This window comes from Pristiophorus japonicus, chromosome 12, assembly GCF_044704955.1.
Source record: "Pristiophorus japonicus isolate sPriJap1 chromosome 12, sPriJap1.hap1, whole genome shotgun sequence".
Classification (NCBI taxonomy): Eukaryota; Metazoa; Chordata; class Chondrichthyes; family Pristiophoridae; genus Pristiophorus; species Pristiophorus japonicus.
In genome coordinates, this window is record NC_091988.1 from 207,019,367 (window position 1) to 207,040,785 (window position 21,419).

Below are 21,419 nucleotides of genomic sequence, written 5' to 3' on the forward strand. Positions count from 1 at the left end.
TTTATGGTCTTGGCCCTCCAAACCGTGGTCTAGGGTACACATCGACTATGCAGGCCCGTTCTTGGGTAAAATGTTCCTTGTGGTTGTAGACGCGTATTCCAAGTGGATTGAATGTGAGATAATGTCGGCTAGCACGTCCGCTGCCACTACTGAAAGCCTGCGGGCCATGTTTGCCACACACGGCCTACCCGATGTCCTGGTGAGCACCAACCGGCCATGTTTTACCAGTGCTGAGTTCAAAGAATTCATGACCCGCAATGGGATCAAACATGTCACATCTGCCCCGTTTAAACCAGCGTCCAATGATCAGGCAGAGAGAGCAGTGCAAACCATCAAGCAAGGCTTGAAGAGGGTAACTGAAGGCTCACTGCAGACTCGCCTATCCCAAGTCCTGCTTAGCTACTGCACGAGACCCCACTCACTCACTGGGATCCCACCTGCTGAACTGCTCATGAAAAGAACACTTAAGACAAGGCTCTCGTTAGTTCATCCTGATCTACATGAGCAGGTAGAGAGCAGGCAGCTTCAACAAAGTGCATACCATGATAGCGCAAATGTGTCACGCGAGATTGAAATCAATGATCCTGTATTTGTATTAAATTATGGACAAGGTCCCAAGTGGCTTCCCGGCACTGTCGTGGCCAAAGAGGGGAGCAGGGTGTTTCGGGTCAAACTTTCAAATGGACTCATTCACCGGAAACACTTGGACCAAATCAAACTCAGATTCACGGACTATCCTGAGCAACCCACCTCTGACCCGACCTTTTTTGATCCCCCAACAAACACACCAGTGGCAACCAGCACCACGGTTGACCACGAAGCAGAATCCATCATCCACAGCAGCCCAGCAGGGCCCAACACACCAGGCAGCCCAGCAAGGCCAGCTGCACAGCAGCCCAGCGAGGGCACAACAAATGATTCAACAATACCAGCTCACACCGAGACAATCAACCAGGGCAAGAAGGGCCCCAGATCGACTCACACTGTAAATAGTTACACTACTGACTTTGCGGGGGAGTGTTGTTATATATGTGGACTTGTATTTACTCTGTACAGCCAGCAGAGGGCTGATCCCCTGGAGTCCCAAGGGATCCCATAATCCCTTGAGAGCACAGGTATTTAAGGAGGCTTCACAGGTTGGAGAGGCACTCTGGAGACCTGCAATAAAAGACTACGGTCACACTTTACTTTGAGCTCACAGTGTTCAGTCTGACTCTTTCTCCATACACAACAGCGGGCTTCCTGATGGTGCAAGGAGCAATTGATTGCACACACGTGGCCTTGCGAGCACCATTCCAGAATGTAGAAACAGAAAAGGATACCACTCCCTAAATATGCAGCTGGTGTGCGACCACACGCAGCGCATCCTCGCAGTCAATGCCCGCTATCCTGGAAGCGCACATGATGCGTTTGTCCTCCGGGAGAGCATTGTGCCTCAACTGTTTCAGCCACCACAGGAAGGCCGAGGCTGGCTGCTTGGGGACAAGGGATATGGCCTGGCCACCTGGCTAATGCCCCCCTCTGCAACCCCAGCACAGAGCCGGAGGAACACTGAGAGACAAGCCGCCTCCTGCAACATCATTGAGCAGACAATAGAGGTGCTGAAGCAGCGATTCCGATGCCTGGACTGCTCTGAAGACAGCCTTCAATACTCCCCTCAACAGGTTTCACTAGTCACTATGGCGTGCTGCATGCTGCACAACTTGGCCATCACGAGGGCCCAGGCCTTACCAGTGTGGATTGCAGGCCCACCTCAGGACCGGGATGAAGAGGAGGAGGAGGAGGAGGAACGGGAGCCACAACATGCCAATGTTGGCGGCGGCTCAGAGGAAGCGCTTCGCTTAAATGGAGAAAGCTGAGGGATGCAGTTAATAATGAGCGCGCATTGTGTCATGATAATGCCACATCTCTGTCACAAGTCCACAGTCATACACCAAAGGCTGAAGGAGACGGTCAAAGTAAGAGCTTTTTTTAAAGACACGTCGATGAAACAGCCCCAAAGACCTCACACCCTCAAATAAAACAAAATGGAGCATCCAGCCCTTCAAAGAAAACAAACGAACAAGAGACTTGATTAATTTTTTACAGAGGTCATACACTTGCATTTCCCATCCCGCTGCCTCACCCCCTTTCCATGCTCCTGCTCAATGTGGCCTCAGTGCCTGCAGCAAGGACGTTTGAGGGCTGCTGTGTGTCTGAGGCAGTCAGGACAGATGGCCTACGTGGATGCCCTGGATTCGCTGCAGCATGGAAGGCCCGGCTGCTGACTACATTGCCTCAGGATGGGCGGCAGCAGTGTGGGACGGCTGGGGGTACAGGCCATGGCGGGTGCGAAGGTGGACTGGCAGTGGTAGGAGACAGAATGCTGCCATCGTGAGGAAGGGCAGCACCTTCCATTTCCTGCGACAGACTGCCAGTCCTCCCAGGCAGTGCCAGAACATCAGGAGCAATATGTGCCCCAACGGATTGCTGTATTGTTGTTCCCCGTCCGACTGTGGGGATGTTGGAGAGGACAGCGGCAGACACTGCTCGCATGGCAGCACTCTGAGACTGAAGGAACGCAGGGAGCGCCTGAAACGCTGCAGTCTGAGATTGCAGGCCAGCAAGCAGTGTCTGGCATGCAATCTCGTGGGAGGACAGAAGACTGGGAAGCTTTTAAAAGCCAGCAAAGAACGACTCAAAAAATGATTAAGAAAGGGAAGCTAGACTATGAAAGTAAACTAGCACAAAATATAAAAACAGATAGCAAGAGTTTCTACAGGTATATAAAAAGGAAAAGAGTGGCTAAAGTAAATGTTGGTCCCTTAGAGGACGAGACCGGGGAATTAGTGATGGGGAACATGGAGATGGCAGAAACTCTGAACAAATATTTTGTATCAGTCTTTACGGTAGAGGACACTAAAAATATTCCAACAGTGGATAGTCAAGGGGCTCTAGGGGGGAGGAACTTAACACAATCACAATCACTAAGGAGGTGGTACTCAGTAAGATAATGGGACTAAATCCCCTGGACCTGCTGACTTGCAGCCTAGGGTCTTAAGAGAAGTAGCGGCAGGGATAGTGGATGCATTGGTTGTAATTTACCAAAATTCCCTGGATTCTGGAGAGGTCCCAGCAGATTGGAAGACTGCAAATTTAACACCCCTATTTAAAAAAGGAGGCAGACAAAAAGCAGGAAACTATAGACCGGTTAGCCTAACATCTGTGGTTGGGAAAATGTTGGAGTCCATTATTAAAGAAGCAGTAGCAGGATATTTGGAAAAGCATAATTCGGTCAGGCAGAGTCAACATAGATTTATGAAGGGGAAGTCATGTTTGACAAATTTATTGTAGTTCTTTGAGGATGTATCAAACAGGGTGGATAAAGGGGAACCAGTGGATGTGGTGTATTTGGACTTCCAGAAGGCATTTGACAAGGTGGCACATAAAAGGTTATTGCACAAGATAAAAGTTCACAGGGTTGGGGGTAATATATTAGCATGGATAGAGGATTGGCTAACTAACAGAAAACAGAGAGTCGGGATAAATGGTTCGTTCTCTGGTTGGCAATCAGGAACTAGTGGGGTGCCGCAGGGATCAGTGCTGGAACCCCAACTACTTACAATCTATATTAACGACTTGGAAGAAGGGACTGAGTGTAATGTAGCCAAGTTCGCTGATGATACAAAGATGGGAGGAAAAGCAATGTGTGAGGAGGACACAAAAAATCTGCAAAAGGACAAAGACAGGCTAAGTGAGGGAGCAAAAATTTGGCAGATGGATTATAATGTTGGAAAGTGTGAGGTTATACACTTTGGCAGAAAAAAAATCAAAGAGCAAGTTATTATTTAAATGGAGGTATATTGCAAAGTGCAGCAGTACAGTGGGACCTGGGGGTACTTGTGCGTGAAACACAAAAGGTTAGTATGCAGGTACGGCAGGTGATCAGGGAGGTCAATGGAATCTTGGTCTTTATTGCAAAGGGGATGGAGTATAAAAGTAGGGAAGTCTTGCTACAGTTATACAGGGTATTGTTGAGGTCACATCTGGAATACTGCGTGCAGTTTTGGTTTCCATATTTTCGAAAGGATATACTTGCTTTGGAGGCAGTTCAGAGAAGGTTCAGTCGGTTGATTCCGGGGATGACGGAGTTGACTTATGAGGAAAGGTTGAGTAAGTTGGGCCTCTACTCATTGGAATTCAGAAGAATGAGAGGTGATCTTATCAAAACGTGTAAGATTATGAGGGGGTTTGACAAGGTGGATGCAGAGTGGATGTTTCCACTGATGGGGAGACTAGAACTAGAGGGCATGGTCTTAGAATAAGGGCCGCCCATTTAAAACTGAGATGAGGAGAAATTTCTTCTCTCAGAGGGTTGTAAATCTGTGGAACCGGCTGCCTCAGAGAGCTGTGGAGGCTGGGACATTGAAATAGACAGTTTCTTAAATGATAAGGGAATAAGGGGTTATGGGGAGTGGGCAGGGAAGTGGAGCTGAGTCCATGATCAGATCAGCCATGATCTTATTGAATTGGAAAAAAAAACAGTAAAAGGGAATATTATTTGAATGGGGAGAAATTACAACATGCTGAGGTGTAGAGGGACCTGGGAGTCCTTGTGCATGAATCCCAAAAAGTTAGTTTGTAGGTGCAGCAGGTAATCAGGAAGGCGAATGGAATGTTGGCCTTCATTACGAGAGGGATGGAGTACAAAAGCAGGGAGGTCCTGCTGCAACTGTATAGGGTATTGGTGAGGTCGCACCTGGAGTACTGCGTGCAGTTTTGGTCACCTTACTTAAGGAAGGATATACTGGCTTTGGAGGGGGTACAGAGACGATTCACTCGGCTGATTCCGGAGATGATGATAGATTGAGTAGACTGGGTCTTTACTCGTTGGAGTTCAGAAGGATGAGGGGTGATCTTATAGAAACATTTAAAATAATGAAAGGGATAGACAAGATAGAGGCAGAGAGGTTGTTTCCACTGGTCGGGGAGACTAGAACTAGGGGGCACAGCCTCAAAATACAGGGGAGCCAATTTAAAACCGAGTTGAGAAGGAATTTCTTCTCCCAGAGGGTTGTGAATCTGTGGAATTCTCTGCCCAAGGAAGCAGTTAACGCTAGCTCATTGAATATATTCAAGTCACAGATAGATAGATTTTTAACCACTAAGGGAATTAAGGGTTACGGGGAGCGGGCGGGTAAGTGGAGCTGAGTCCACGGCCAGATCAGCCATGATCTTATTGAATGGCGGAGCAGGCTCGAGGGGCTAGATGGCCTACTCCTGTTCCTAATTCTTATGTTCTTATGTTCTTATGAATGGCGGAGTAGGCTCAAGGGGCCGTATGGCCTACTCCTGTTCCTATTTTTTATGTTTTTACGTTTTGTTCTTATCACGAAGACCTTGCGTGGCCTCCTCCTGTGATGACATGTCAACATGCTGCATGCGCTATCACCTCTGTGACCCACTGTCATTCATTGAGGCCACTTCCCGGTTTAGATAGGCAAGGATGGTTTCAGTGGACTGCTGAGAGACATGAGCAATGCTGCAGGTGGCTTCCACCACACTCACAGCAAGTGTATCCACGCTCTGCGACACACTCCTCAATGCAGCCATCATCTCATGGATGCATCTGCGATGACTCCCTGGACAGAGCCTCCCAATCCAGGTCCTCATCTGCCCGACTCTGAGCAGGTCTCCTGGGCCAATTTACCCTCTGGAGAGCTGGCCCCTGAGCTTCCCCAGCACAGCGCGTTGCTGCAGGCCACTGGGGCCCGGAGCATTAGGATCAACAAATCCCGTAATCGTGCCCTCCTCCACCGAGTTGGTCTCCCCACTCGCGGGCAATGAGGATGGGTCCCGGTCTGTGGCCACACTCGTCTCCACGTTCTCCTCATCCTCCCCTGGTGTGAAGATGGCAGCTGACCGGCAGGCTGCGGCTGATCTGGCTCATCATCTGTCGGCATAAAGCAACGTAAGAACATAAGAAATAGGAGCCGGAGTAGGCCATACAGCCCCTCGAGCCTGCTCCACCATTTAATACCATCATGGATGATCCGATCATGGACTCAGCTCCACTTCCCTGCACACTCCCCATAACCTCTTAATCCCTTATTGGTTAAGAAACTGTCTGTCTCAATGTCCCGGCTTCCACAGCTCTCTGAGGCAGCAAATTCCACAAATTTACAACTCTCTGAGAGAAGACATTTCTCCTCATCTCAGTTTTAAATGGGCGGCCCCTTATTCTAAGATCATGCCCCCTAGTTCTAGTCTCCCCCATCAGTGGAAATATCCTCTCTGCATCCACCTTGTCAAGCCCCCTCATAATCTTATACATTTCAATAAGATCACCTCTCATTCTTCTGAATTCCAATGAGTCGAGGCCCAACCTACTCAACCTTTCCTCATAAGTCAACCCCCTCATCCCCGGAATCAACCAAGTGAACCTTCTCTGAACTTCCTCCAAAGCAAGTATATCCTTTCGTAAATATGGAAACTAAAACTGCACGCAGTATTCTAGGTGTGGCCTCACCAATACCCTGTATAACTGTAGCAAGACTTCCCTGCTTTTATACTCCATCCCCTTTGCAATAAAGGCCAAGATACCACTGGCCTTCCTGATCACCTGCTGTTCATGCACCAGGACCCCCAGGTCCCGCTGTACTGCAGCATTTTGCGATTTTTCTCCATTTAAATAATAACTTGCTCTTCGATTTTTTTCTGCCAAAGTGCATGACCTCACACTTTCCAACATTATACTCCATCTGACAAATTTTTGCCCCCTCACTTAGCCTGTCTTTGTCCTTTTACAGATTTTTTGTGTCCTCCTCACACATTGCTTTTCCTCCCATCTTTGTATCGTCAGCAAACTTGGCTACGTTACACTCGGTCCCTTCTTCCAAGTCATTAATATAGATTGTAAATAGTTGGGGTCCCAGCACTGATCCCTGCGGCACCCCACTAGTTACTGGTTGCCGACCCGAGAATGACCCATTGATCCCGACTCTCTGTTTGGTATTGTGGGTCGCAGTTGAGGAGGGGGCATCGTTTTTATGGAGCGACATATTGTAAGGTTCAGGCCGTGCACAGAAAATGGACATTTCATTTCTCAGACTGTCACTGTCCTACGGGGGCCTGCCTCGCCCTCTGCCACCAGCCCGACTGCTGGGTCCATGAGGGCGGACACTCGCTCCTTGATGCCGGTTAGGTCCTGGAGGTCTGGCTCTCCACCTCATGTCCACTCCTGCTCTCGCCTCTTGTGGGTGGGTTTCGCCTGCAATGACCAAAACAAGAAGTTATCAGTGCCTGCAGCTATTCGTGAGAAGGTAGGAGAAGTGAGGGAGAAAGTAGAGAGATGAGGGAGGAGAAGCGTGGGAGGAGAGGCGAGGGAGGAGGTAGAGAGGTTTGGGAGGAGGGAGGAGAGGCGAGGGAGGAGAGGTGAGGGAGGAGAGACGAGGGAGGAGAGGCGAGGGAGTTGGTAGGAGAGGCGAGGGAGGAGAGGTGAGGGAGGAGAGGCGAGGGAGGAGGTAGGAGAGGCGAGGGAGGAGAGTCGAGGGAGGAGAGGCAAGGGAGGAGAGGCGAGGGAGGAGGTAGAGAGGTTTGGGAGGAGGGAGGAGAGGCGAGGGAGGAGAGGTGAGGGAAAAGAGGCGAGGGAGGAGGTAGGAGAGGCGAGGGAGGAGAGTCGAGGGAGGAGAGGCGAAGGAGGAGAGGCGAGGGAGGAGGTAGGAGAGGCGAGGGAGGAGAGTCGAGGGAGGAGAGGCGAGGGAGGAGAGGCGAGGGAGGAGGTAGAAAGGTTTGGGAGGAGGGAGGAGAGGTGAGGGAGGAGAGGCGAGGGAGGAGAGGCGAGGGAGGAGAGGCGAGGGAGGAGGGGTGAGGGAGGAGGTAGGAGAGGCGAGGGAGGAGAGGCGAGGGAGGAGAGGTGAGGGAGGAGAGGTGAGGGAGGAGGTAGGAGAGGCGAGGGAGAAGAGTCGAGGGAGGAGAGGCAAGGAAGGAGGTAGAGAGGTTTGGGAGGAGGGAGGAGAGGTGAGGGAGGAGAGGCGAGGGAGGAGAGGCGAGGGAGGAGAGGCGAGGGAGGAGGTCGGAGAGGCGAGGGAAGAGAGTCGAGGGAGGAGAGGCGAGGGAGGAGAGGCGAGGGAGGAGGTAGAGAGGTTTGGGAGGAGGGAGGAGAGGCGAGGGAGGAGAGGCGAGGGAGGAGAGGCGAGGGAGGAGAGGCGAGGGAGGAGAGGCGAGGGAGGAGAGGCGAGGGATGAGGGGCGAGGGAGGAGGTAGAGAGGTTTGGGAGGAGGGAGGAGAGGTGAGGGAAAAGAGGCGAGGGAGGAGGTAGGAGAGGCGAGGGAGGAGAGTCGAGGGAGGAGAGGCGAAGGAGGAGAGGCGAGGGAGGAGGTAGGAGAGGCGAGGGAGGAGAGTCGAGGGAGGAGAGGCGAGGGAGGAGAGGCGAGGGAGGAGGGAGGAGAGGCGAGGGAGGAGAGGCGAGGGAGGAGAGGCGAGGGAGGAGAGGCGAGGGAGGAGGGGTGAGGGAGGAGGTAGAAGAGGCGAGGGAGGAGAGGTGAGGGAGGAGAGGTGAGGGAGGAGGTAGGAGAGCCGAGGGAGAAGAGTCGAGGGAGGAGAGGCGAGGAAGGAGGTAGAGAGGTTTGGGAGGAGGGAGGAGAGGTGAGGGAGGAGAGGTGAGGGAGGAGAGGCGAGGGAGGAGAGGCGAGGGAGGAGAGGCGAGGGAGGAGAGGTGAGGGAGGAGAGGCGAGGGAGGAGGTCGGAGAGGCGAGGGAGGAGAGTCGAGGGAGGAGAGGCGAGGGAGGAGAGGCGAGGGAGGAGGTAGAGAGGTTTGGGAGGAGGGAGGAGAGGCGAGGGAGGAGAGGCGAGGGAGGAGAGGCGAGGGAGGAGAGGCGAGGGATGAGGGGCGAGGGAGGAGGTAGAGAGTTTTGGGAGGAGGGAGGAGAGGGAGGAGAGGCGATGGAGGAGAGGCGAGGGAGGAGAGGCGAGGGAGGAGGGGCGAGGGAGGAGGTAAAGAGGTTTGGGAGGAGGGAGGAGAGGTGAGGGAGGAGAGGTGAGGGAGGAGAGGCGAGGGAGGAGAGGCGAGGGAGGAGAGGCGAGGGAGGAGGGGCGAGGGAGGAGGTAAAGAGGTTTGGGAGGAGGGAGGAGAGGTGAGGGAGGAGAGGCAAGGGAGGAGAGGTGAGGGAGGAGAGGCGAGGGAGGAAGTAGGAGAGGCGAGGGAGGAGAGGCGAGGGAGGAATAATTGTGACGATCACCAACATGCCTTCTCTAAGATGCCTTCACTCCACAGGTGAAAGGCACGTGGAGCGCAATGCCAGCTCATTAAATGTATTATCTGGTTTAAGAGAAGCTCACTGCCACATTAAGTTGTGTGAGAGAGTCTGCTCAGGGTCTGTACTGATCTCAGCACCCACCACCCCCAGTGTGGCACTGTCCACAGAGACAGGAATATCCTCCCTAGTGTGACATGCAAACATGAAAATTTATAAACTGAGTCAAAATATAAAAACGTAGAATTCATTAAGGAAACTGTCAATTTCTCAGAAATAGAGCAAAGAACCATTGTTATGTAAAAAGCAGCTTCGAGCACATAATGAGTGGAGATTTCAAGGTGGTAGATTGTAGGGAACAAACAAATTAATGAAGAGTTCCTCATTCTCCAGTACTAGCTGTGATTCGATAATAAAAATAAAGAGCTGTGGATAGTTGAGGGGATTGCCTTTTCTGTAAGGCTGGGACAGAGTGTCAGATCCAATGGGCTTGAGGGCCAATAACACGAGGGATTTCTCACATTGCTCCTGTCAAACTGACCTTGAGGGAAGAATAAAAGGGGCTGAAAGTGCTTTCACTTCAATCAGTGCTGGTTAGTGAAGGTTAGTACAGCATGCTTCCTCACACCTTTAGAAACAAACTAACCTGATGCAAATAGGGACATTGCATGAACAAAGAGACTTATATGCACTGCAGTATCGAGGGAAAAGAGGCACGAATTTATTTGCATAGTTTGATAAATGTAATGATTATGATAACGGTTTTAATGTGGGTAAAGAGATTGCTTTTGATGGGTGTGTGGAACTGTGGAGAGGGCAAGTGGCTTGTTACAGTTTATGGCCACTGATTTGCATTACCTTTGGGTATGTCGTTTTCATAAAGTTGTGGAGTTTAGGCAGTGAGCTGTGATAAGTGTCGAAATGTGCAGGGTCTGCGTTGGGATTTCACACCACGCGCTCTCACAATCAAAGAGGGACACTGATAATTCAAAGTGGTTTTCTTTCACAACTAAGCCGTGTGTTCCCTATGCTGGGGTTTATGTCACGAGCACACTGTGCCATGCAGGATTCATTACTGAAGTTTCTGAATGAAATGTACTTTGTGCAAACTGGTTTTGTAGTTTTGATAACCAGTGAGCAGAACAGGGAAATGGAATTTAAAAACACCTCCATAGGCTGCGAGTTCTGTCTCATGCATAGTTTAGTTTAACCTCAAAAATACATTTCATTTTGTTTTTGGGTACTTTTTCACAACTTTTTGCATTAATAGTCTTCCTTTGAAGAGTTGCTAATCCCCTGAAGGTTTCTCAATATTATTCCGAAACCAAGGCCGACAGCGCAGGAAGGTAACAGAGAAGTGTCAAGAAGTGGTGCTTAATGATACGGAGCTTGAGTTTAATCTGTCTGTGGTTTGCAAGCAAAGGAAGGCTGAGGAAGGGCAGGAGCTCCACAGTGTTTAGATCCTGGGAGGCAGTTGGAGTAGGACACAGCTGTGAAGAATTTGGATTTCAACACAGGATGCAAGGAGGTAGAAGGTGGATGGAACATTTGGAGCTCAGGAGGAACAAGAGGAAAGTTCAGGGGATAAAACAGAGATGGAAACGTTTGCAACAGTGATATTGAAAGCTTTTAGTAGCAATACTCATAGCTTTCCAGAATTAATTTTTGTTTATGATTTTGTTTTGCTAAATACATCTTTGGAGGAGTAGATCAGGATGTGCTGTGCCAATCTTGCTAATGCTCATCGCCCGTTACTCTTCTTCCACTCTTACCCAGTTCTGTCATTTGTTTTTATACAGAATGAGCTCAGGATCATGTTGCCTATGATTACTCAGCATTTTGTTATATAACTGAAGTGTAACTTATTTGAAAATCTTCAAAAGATGTATTTTTTATTTATTTATTACATTCCAAGCTGTTACTGGGCCCTGAGATGCTCCAGGGATCCATGCTACGGGGAATTAGTCCTCACTCGGATGAGCTTCTGGTTCACATTGCTCTACAGAGACCCATAAAATGTTGCAGCATTGAGGGAGGCCATTCGGCCCATTGCACCTGTGCCGGCTACATGAGGGGGCTTTGCAAAGAAGGCAGAATCTAACATACAGTAAGAGGAAAAGTCCCCGGGCCTAGAAATTGGCCTTTGCGCCTCCTGTTATCGCCTCTGGGGTGGGGGAGGGGGGGGCGCTAACGACTTACCGACCGAGTGACAGAAACAAATCCCGCTAACTTGGCCGAGAGGTTTGCGGCGATGGTAACACCTTACTCCCCGATCTCCTGCACCCAAAGATCGTGACACCATTGTCCTGCACATCACCCCAGTAGCGTCCCGGACTCAAACTTGTGTTCTGCCCCCTACAGCATTGCCGGGTGACAATACTGACAGCTACAGGAGATGTTGTTCGGGACTCCGCCGCTTTGGGGGTGCAAGATAAAGGGGATGTTGGTACAGGGAAGAAAACAAATTTACGAATGCATAAATGTGAATTTTTTTCCATTTTTCTTTGGCGGCGATTGATCAACCAGGCACTCCACTAGAGTGCTTGGGGCTGATCGGGGCTGCTGTCGGGGACCAGCTAACTCCTTCCAATGTAGAGCAATGAAGGAGACTCGGATCTGGGCAGCACTACACAGGACCACTACTGCTCCACCTGTGTCGTTTAGCGCTCCAACAGAAGTGGCGGCGCTTGATTTAGCACTCCACTTCCTTCCTCAAGCGCTAACACCCAATTTAGAGAAAGTTGAGAATCATTAGGGCCTGCCGCTAATTTCTCCAGCTTTCAAAAGTTAATGCCCCAACCGGAGGGCTTGTGGCTTTCTCCTCCCTGCTGTAGGTCTTAGGGCCATTCTCAAGTTTGTCTTTTGGCAGCTAGTTGTAGATTCACGGAGAGTTGGCTGGGGAGCAGATTCTGGGAGTAAGAGCAGATCCTGGGAGTAGGAGCAGATCCTGGGAACCAATCCTGGGAGTAGGAGCAGATCCTCGGAGCTGATTCTGGGAGAGGAGCAGATCCTGGGAACCAATCCTGGGAGTAGGAGCAGATCCTCGGAGCTGATTCTGGGATTAGGAACAGATCCTGGGAGCCGAACCTGGGAGTAGGAGCAGATCCTGGGAGCTGATCCTGGGAGTAGGAGCAGATCCTGGGAGCTGATTCTGGGAGTAGGAGCAGATCCTGGGAGCCGATCCTGGGAGTAGGAGCAGATCCTGGGAGCTGATTCTGGGAGTAGGAGCAGATCCTGGAGTTCCTACTCCAGGATCATTCACCATTGGGCAGGACCTCTCCTCAGATGGGTAAGTTCAGGGGCCATGACGCCAATCAGAACTCTTTATTAATGAGAGCACAGTGACTTTCAGACCATCTCCATTAAAGTTGAGGCACACAAGCAGTAGCTCGGTGAGTAATGATTGCCTGCCACCATGCCACTTCTCTAAACAGGCTTGGGGCCCGGGCATTGGTCTGAATCTCTGAGGCTAAAGAGAATTTGACAGCGTGTTGTCTCCTGATTAATATCCCACGATCCTGGCTGGAAGCCTATGTTAAAGGGTGAGCACAATGTCGGGGCCAACAGTGACATTGTCAGAGAGTGGCCAGCACAGCCGAAGAGTAATGACCTGGGTGGCCGGGTGTAGCGAGAGAGCCAAACAACGGGAGGGCAGTTACTCCTGGGGAGGGGCTCTCATGGATATGGGAGCAATGGACGGGAATGAGAATCTCAGGGCCCACTGCAGGCACCAGCCGCTTCTCACTCTCTCTCTTTCTCTCCCACAGTTCTGACCACTCTGTGCGTCAATTAAAGCTCTTTGCAGTCGTCTGTCGAGTTGCTGGTGAATTAGCAAAAATGGCTTTGCGCGATATGTCCGAGTTTGGCGAGGCTGCCTCTTTCCTGAGGAAAAGCGATAAGGATTTAATGGTATTGCAAACCGTCGCCTTCGACGGTAAGGAAGTGACTTAATGTATCATGACAGCTGATTTGAAATGATTGAGTCCATTGCCCTGTCAATCGGGAGACAGGCAGAATGAGAAATGTTTGTGACTTAGTCCTGGTTAAGGGAGCAGTGAGTGAGTGAATGTATCAGTGACACTATGGTGTATGGGGACGGGGGCTCTCCCTGGGCACTGCCCATTGATCTCTGCTAGTTGCAGGCAGGTGTGAAGCCTCCTGTGGTCGGCCTGCAGCCTGCCATTTGGTGAAATGTTAGACCTGAGCTGGGCTGACACGGGCAGTGACATAAAGCTGTTCCATTAAATTCAGCAAGCTCTGACAGGTGAAGGGCCAGTTTTCTAAACAGTATTCTGCTCAGTCTCTGAGACTTTATAGAATCTTAAAATTATAGAATGATCCAACACAGGAACCCGTTCGGCCCATCATGCATGTGCTGGCTCTGTGACAGAGCGATCCCATTAATCCCACGCCTCCGCTCTTTTCCTATAACCTTTGCTTTTTCAACTATTTATCCAATTCCTGTTTGAAAGTCACTATCGAATCTGCTCCCACCGTCCTTTCAGGCAGCGCATTCCCGATCACAACAACTCGCTGCGTGTCTCTAGTAAATCTCCTCTCACTCTCTCTATAGCCTTGACATCCTTCCTAAGTGTGGGACCCAGCAATACTTCAGCTGGGGCCAAACCCGTGATTTATAAAGGTTTAGCATAATGTCTTTGCTTTTGTGCTGTATTCCTCTATTAATAAAGCCAAGGATTCCATAAGACTTTTTAAACAGTCCTCTCAACTTGTCCCGCCACCTTCAAAGGTTTGTGAACATATACCCCAGGTCTCTGTTCTTCAACACGATTTAAGCAGAAACTATCATTGTTTTTCTTAGAATGACAGTTGACTTAATAATTCAGATTTCATTCTTGGCTATTCTCGGTCTTTAGGCAAGAAGCGATGCTGGATTGCTGATGACAAGGAGGCTTATATCGAAGCTGAGATTCGAGATCGGAGTGGTGACAAGGTCACCGTGGAAACCAAGACTGGCAATGTAAGTGGGAAGCTGATTGGTAAACAGCCCATCTTCCACACGGGCATGTGACAGTCCCACTGTCCATCCACGGCCCAGGATCCATCCACCGTCCACTGTCCAGGGCCTTTCCACTGTCCGCTGTCCAGGGCCTGTCCACTGTTCGCTGTCGAGGGCCTGTCCACTGTCCAGAGCCTGTCCACTGTCCAGGGCCCGTCCATTGTCCAGGGCCCATCCATTGTCCACTGTCCAGGGCCCGTCCATTGTCCACTGTCCAGAGCCCGTCCACTGTCCAGGGCCCATCCATTGTCCACTGTCCAGGACCTGTCCACTGTCCACTGTCTAGGGCCCATCCACTGTCCACTGTCCAGGGCCTGTCCACTGTCCAGGGCCCGTCCACTGTCCAGAGCCCGTCCACTGTCCAGGGCCCATCCATTGTCCACTGTCCAGGGCCCATCCATTGTCCACTGTCCAGGGCCCGTCCACTGTCCACTCTCCAGGGCCTGTCCAGAGCCCGTCCATTGTCCACTGTTCAGGTCCCGTCCACTGTCCACTGTCCAGGGTCCATCCATTGTCCACTGTCCAGGCCCCGTCCACTGTCCAGGGTCCATCCATTGTCCACTGTCCAGGCCCCATCCACTGTCCAGGGCCCATCCACTGTCCACTGTCCAGGGCCTGTCCACTGTCCAGGGCCCGTCCACTGTCCAGAGCCCGTCCACTGTCCAGGGCCCATCCATTGTCCACTGTCCAGGGCCCATCCATTGTCCACTGTCCAGGGCCCGTCCACTGTCCACTCTCCAGGGCCTGTCCAGAGCCCGTCCATTGTCCACTGTTCAGGTCCCGTCCACTGTCCACTGTCCAGGGTCCATCCATTGTCCACTGTCCAGGGCCCGTCCATTGTCCACTGTCCAGAGCCCGTCCACTGTCCAGGGCCCATCCATTGTCCACTGTCCAGGACCCGTCCATTGTCCACTGTCCAGAGCCCGTCCACTGTCCAGGGCCCATCCATTGTCCACTGTCCAGGACCTGTCCACTGTCCACTGTCTAGGGCATCCACTGTCCACTGTCCAGGGCCTGTCCACTGTCCAGGGCCCGTCCACTGTCCAGAGCCCGTCCACTGTCCAGGGCCCATCCATTGTCCACTGTCCAGGGCCCATCCATTGTCCACTGTCCAGGGCCCGTCCACTGTCCACTCTCCAGGGCCTGTCCAGAGCCCGTCCATTGTCCACTGTTCAGGTCCCGTCCACTGTCCACTGTCCAGGGTCCATCCATTGTCCACTGTCCAGGCCCCGTCCACTGTCCAGGGCCCAACCATTGTCCACTGTCCAGGGCCCGTCCACTGTCCACTCTCCAGGGCCTGTCCAGAGCCCGTCCATTGTCCACTGTTCAGGTCCCGTCCACTGTCCACTGTCCAGGGTCCATCCATTGTCCACTGTCCAGGCCCCGTCCACTGTCCAGGGTCCATCCATTGTCCACTGTCCAGGCCCCATCCACTGTCCAGGGCCCATCCACTGTCCACTGCCCAGGGCCCGTCCACTGTCCACTGTCCAGGGCCTGTCCACTGTCCAGGGCCCGTCCACTGTCCACGGTCCATCCACTGTCCACTGTCTAGGGTCCATCCATTGTCCACTGCCCAGGGCCTGTCCACTCTCCAGGGTCCATCCACTGTCCACTGTCTAGGGTCCATCCATTGTCCACTGCCCAGGGCCCATCCATTGTCCACTGCCCAGGGCCCGTCCATTGTCCACTGCCCAGGGCCCATCCATTGTCCACTGCCCAGGGCCCGTCCATTGTCCACTGCCCAGGGCCTGTCCACTATCCACTGTCCAGGGCCCATCCACTGTCCACTGCCCAGGGCCCATTCACTGTCCACTGCCCAGGATCCATCCACCGTCCACTGTCTATCCACTGTGCCCTCTTTATGGATTGAAGTGACTCCTGAACAAGACAAAATTTTTCACCTCAGCCAAGTTTTCAGGTGTTTATCCTCCTGATATCTGTTCTGAATTCTTCTTTCTTTCCCTTGTTCTTCTGTCATGGATTAGCTTGGATCACGTTCCACCACCTTTTCTAAAGGTCTATCTTCTTCTAACGTCTGTTACTTTCAAGGATGAAGAGATTCTGTTACGCTAGTCTTAGCTCATATCTCTTACACAGCCTTCAGTGTTCCTCTTATGTTGATGACTATAACTGGACATGGCATGGTAACTCAAAGCTCAGTCTGAGCTGATCCCTTTAAACTCTCCACCTATCTCACCACCACCCCCCGCCCCCACCCCTCCTCCGTCTTCTGAGTGATTCATTCCCAATCTGGCCAAATGGCTCAGCTTTACTTGTTTTGTTAATTGTTGCTTCACAGCGATGTGATGGTACATGTTGGGTCTGCAAACACCCACAAATGTCGCTCCGTCTACACCATTTAGCGATGTGCCCAGTGCGATTTTGTCCAGTCCAGTGGCGTCTTGCTGTCCTTTAGAGATCTTTTACGTACAGTCAAATTAATCCTCAACATGCTTGTTTTGCCTACTTGATAAATGTTTCAAGTTGTGTGTCTTTCCGTCTGACTCTCTTCCTTTCAGACTTTAACAATTAAAGAGGATGATATCCAGCAGATGAACCCGCCCAAGTTCGATATGATTGAAGACATGGCCATGCTGACTAACCTGAACGAAGCCTCGGTGCTTTCCAATCTCCGCCGGCGCTACAGTAACTGGATGATCTATGTAAGAATGGTCGTGGGCCTCAGGTGCTGAATGGCACCAATTAATTAGAATTGAAAACATTTAACAAAATGGGACTTGTGTGATCAGGAATCTCGGCCTCACGGTAAGAATTTCCTGATGTGTTTATGAGCCCTGCATTAAAGTGAGTAGAGAAACTGGAGTCTGCAGCGCTGGCAGGAAAGGTCAAAGACCAGATGTCTGGCAATCTCTGATCTCCTCTGGTAGCCGAGGGGCAATCCGATCTCCTGCCTCTTTGATTAGGCCACATCTGGAGTACTGCGTGCAGTTCTGGTCGCCGTATTATAGGAAGGACGTGATTGCACTAGAGACGTGCAGAGGGGATTTACTAGCATGATGCCTGGAATGGAGAATATTAGCTATGAGGACAGATTGGATAGGCTGGGTTTGTTCTCCTTGGAACAGAGGAGGTTGAGAGGAGATCTCATTGAGATGTATAACATTTTGAGGGGCCTGGATAGCAAGGGCCTAGTTCCCTTGGTGGAGGGGTCAATTACAAGGGGGCATAGTTTTAAGATGGTTGGTGGAAGGTTCAGAGGGATTTGAGGGGACGCTTCTTTGCACAGAGGGTTGTGGGGATCTGGAACTCACTGCCTTGAAGAGTGGTGGATGCAGAAACCCTCACCACATTTAAAAGGTGCTTGGATGGGCACTTAAAGTGTCGTAACCTGCAGGGTTACGGACCTAGAGCTGGTAATTGGGATTAGACTGGATAAGCTCTTGTTGGCTGCTGCAGATATAATGGTAAGTACTGCAGGGAATCGAATACGGCCAGGGTGATTTCCTGGATTAGTTTCGATGGGTCAGAGAGAAATTCTCCCAGATTTTTTTTTCCCCCCAATTGGCCTGGGTTTTTATCTGGCTTTTGCCTCTCCCAGGAGATCCCATGGCTCCGGTTGGGGTGGAGTGTAGAATGTTTCAGTGTAAGGGGTGGCGCAGTTGTGTGAGGCAGACTGGTTGGGCTGGGTGCTCTTTACCTTTCCGCCATTGTTCATTGTTCATGGGTTTATATGTAACCTTCAGGGCTGCTGACCGAGGGCCGTGCGGCTCTTTGTCGGCCGGCGCGGACACGATGGGCCGGAATGGCCTCCTTCTGCGCTGTAAATTTCTATGTTTCTCTCGCCTTCTAGGCCAGGTGGACAACAACAAGGGGAAAATGTACAAAATAAAGGGGAGACTTGGCCAAAAGACCCGCAAAAATTCATGACTTCAGGATATTCAAATGGGAAACATGGTCTGACTCACTCGTACTGTGGAGCAGAAGTCAAATAATCAAACCCCTTTCAAGCTGGGGACTGGGACCTGGGGATGGAGATTGGGGGTCGGGGGCCAGGTGTTGGAGGTCAGGGTCTAAGATTGGGGATTGGGGGCTATGACTCCCCACACTGGGTGTTTGCACTTCCCTAGAGGCTGGTGCAATGCGAGAATGAGGGTATATCAATTTGATCAATGTATACCAAGGCACAAATAGGTCCCATCCAGGAGGTCCAAAGCAAGAGATCCAAACCAGGTGACACAGCCTGGCCCCTGGAGATATGGCAGGAAATATTTTATGAAAAGGTTTGGGATAGAGGAGGTATTCTGCATGTCTTGGGAACATGGGATAGTGGATGCTTGGGAGCCCGTGGTGTGATCCAGTCAGCTGCTAAACCTCTGAGGTGCCCTCACTGATCCACCGTGTCAGCTCTGGAAGAACCAGTGGGGTAACTCTGGTGTAAACTCTGGGATCGCAGCCCGTGGATTTTCAGGTTGCTTCCAGAATTCTTACCTGTATCTCAGATCCCCACCTCCCTCAGTTTTCACCTGTCTTACAAACTGCAGGCTTTAAAATCCAAATTTCACATCACCTGATTCCTGATTTACCCATCGCCTCTTTTACCACTTTCACTCTCGGTGTCCTGCAATCGTCCCAATATCCAAAATAAACTCCTTGCACAGTGACGGATTCACTCTCTGACAAACTGGGGAAATGACAAACACCTTTCACTTCCAACACCACCCATCTTCTGGGAACAAAAGGACCGACCGAGCTCCTCTGGGAACGAGAGGACCGACCGAGCTCCTCTGGGAACGAGAGGACCGACCGAGCTCCTCTGGGAACGAGAGGACCGACCGAGCTCCTCTGGGAACGAGAGGACCGACCGAGCTCCTCTGGGAACGAGAGGACCGACCGAGCTCCTCTGGGAACGAGAGGACCGACTGAGCTCCTCTGGGAACGAGAGGACCGACTGAGCTCCTCTGGGAACGAGAGGACCGACTGAGCTCCTCTGGGAACGAGAGGACCGACTGAGCTCCTCTGGGAACGAGAGGACCGACTGAGCTCCTCTGGGAACGAGAGGACCGACTGAGCTCCTCTGGGAACGAGAGGACCGACTGAGCTCCTCTGGGAACGAGAGGACCGACTGAGCTCCTCTGGGAACGAGAGGACCGACTGAGCTCCTCTGGGAACGAGAGGACCGACTGAGCTCCTCTGGGAACGAGAGGACCGACTGAGCTCCTCTGGGAACGAGAGGACCGACTGAGCTCCTCTGGGAACGAGAGGACCGACTGAGCTCCTCTGGGAACGAGAGGACTGACTGAGCTCCTCTGGGAACGAGAGGGCCGATTGAGCTCCACTTGTAGGACTGTTTCCTGTTGCATCCAGACTCTCTCAGCAAGAAATATAAAAACAAATTGTAAGAGTTTCTCCAAGTATGTAAAAAAGAGAGTAGCAAAAGCAAGCGTTGATCCCTTAGAGGCTGAGACAGGGAAAATTATAATGGGGAACAAGGAAATAGCAAAGACTTTAAAGACACAAAAAATATAACAAAATAGTGGGGAACCAAGGGGCTAATGAGAGTAAGGAACTTAAAGTAAGGAATCAGCAGAGAAAAAATACTTGAGAAACTAATGGGACTAAAAGCCAACAAATCCCCTGGATCTGACGGCCTACATCCAAGGGTTTTAAAAGAGGTGGCTGCAGAGATATTGGACGCATTGGTTGTGATTGTCCAAAGTTCCCCAGATTCTAGAACAATCCCAGTGGATTGGAAGGTAGCAAATGTAACCCCGCTATTCAAGAAAGGAGTAAGAGAGAAAACAGGGAACTACAGGCCAGTTAGCCTGACATCAGTCATCAGGAAAATGCTGGAATCCATTATTAAGAAAGTGGTAACAGGGCACTTAGAAAATCATAATATGATTAGTCAGAGTCAACGTGGTTTTATGAAAAGGAAATGACGTTTAACACATTTATTGGAGTTTTTTGAACTTGTAACTAACAGGGTAGATAAAGGGGAACCAGTGGATGTAGTATATTTGGATTTCCAAAGGCCATTCGATAAGGTGCCACATAAAAGGTTGTTATTGCAAGATATGGGTTCATGGGATTGGGTAATGTAGTAGCATGAACAGAGGATTGGTTAATGGACAGAAAACAGAGAATAGGGATAAACGGGTCATCTTCCAGTTGGCAGGCTGTAACTAGTGGGGTGCCACAGGGATCAGTGCTGGGGCCTCAGTTATTTACAATCTATATTAATGACTTAGATGAAGGGACCGAGTGTAATGTTTCCAAATTTGCTGATGGTACAAAGCTAGGTGGGACAGTAAGCTGTGAGGAGGACACAAAGAACCTGCAAAGGGATATAGACAGGTTACGTGAGTGGGCAATAAGGGGCAGACGGAGTATAATGTGGGGAAATGTGAGGTTATTCACTTTGGTAGGAAGAATAGAAAAATAATATTTTTTAAATGGTGAGAAACTATTAAATGTTGATGTTGAGAGAGATTTAGATGTCTTAGTACAAGAAACAGAGCGTTAGCATGCAGGTACAGCAAGCAATTGGCAAGTTGGCCTTTATTGGTAGAGGGTTGGAGTACAAAAGTAAGGAAGTCTTGTTACAATTGTACAGGGCTTTGGTGAGACCACACCTGGAGAACTGTGCACAGTTTTGGTCTCCTTATCTAAGGAAAGATATACTTGCCTTAGAGGCGGTGCAGTGAGGGTTCACTAGATTGATCCCCGGAATGAGAGGGTTATCCTTTGAGGAAAGATGGAGTCGGTTGGACCTATACTCTTTGAAGTTTAGATCTCATTGAAACATATAAGATTCTGAGGGCAATTGATAGGATAAATGCTGAGCGGCTGTTTCCCCTGGCTGGAGAGTCTAGAACTAGGGGGCATCGTCTCAGGATAAGGGATCGACCTTTTAGGACTGAGATGAGGAGGAATTTCTTCACTCAGAGGGTTATGAATCTTTTGAATTCTCTGTCCCAGAGGGCTGTGGATGTTAAGTCATAAAACATAGATTAGCCATGATTTTATTGAATAGCGGAGCAGACTTGAGGGGCCGTATGGCCTACTCCTCCTAATTCTTATCTGGATTAAGAACAGCCCAAACTTTACAGAGGATCCTTTCAGCCGATGAACAGAGACTGACAGTCTGGGCAGAATTTGAACCTAGGTCTCAGAGGTGAAAGGCCAATCGGCTCACCTTCTCTTAA

At 50.7% G+C, this 21,419-nt stretch overlaps 1 protein-coding gene across 2 annotated transcripts in view; it reads left to right on the forward strand.

The window, feature by feature from the left end:
- The window catches only part of LOC139277687 (myosin-7-like), a 200,988-nt gene that overhangs the window by 80,040 nt on the left and 99,529 nt on the right, over positions 1-21,419 (forward strand). The window contains exons 1-3 of one of the 2 annotated variants that reach the window (XM_070896514.1): positions 13,001-13,167; positions 14,111-14,214; positions 16,773-16,916. The exons of the other annotated variant lie outside the window; for it this stretch is intronic. Of the exons in view, the coding sequence (XP_070752615.1) occupies positions 13,071-13,167; positions 14,111-14,214; positions 16,773-16,916 (345 nt within the window). The 5' untranslated portion in view covers positions 13,001-13,070. Of the gene's footprint in view, positions 1-13,000; positions 13,168-14,110; positions 14,215-16,772; positions 16,917-21,419 lie in introns of those variants that run through there. 2 annotated transcript variants of the gene reach the window in all.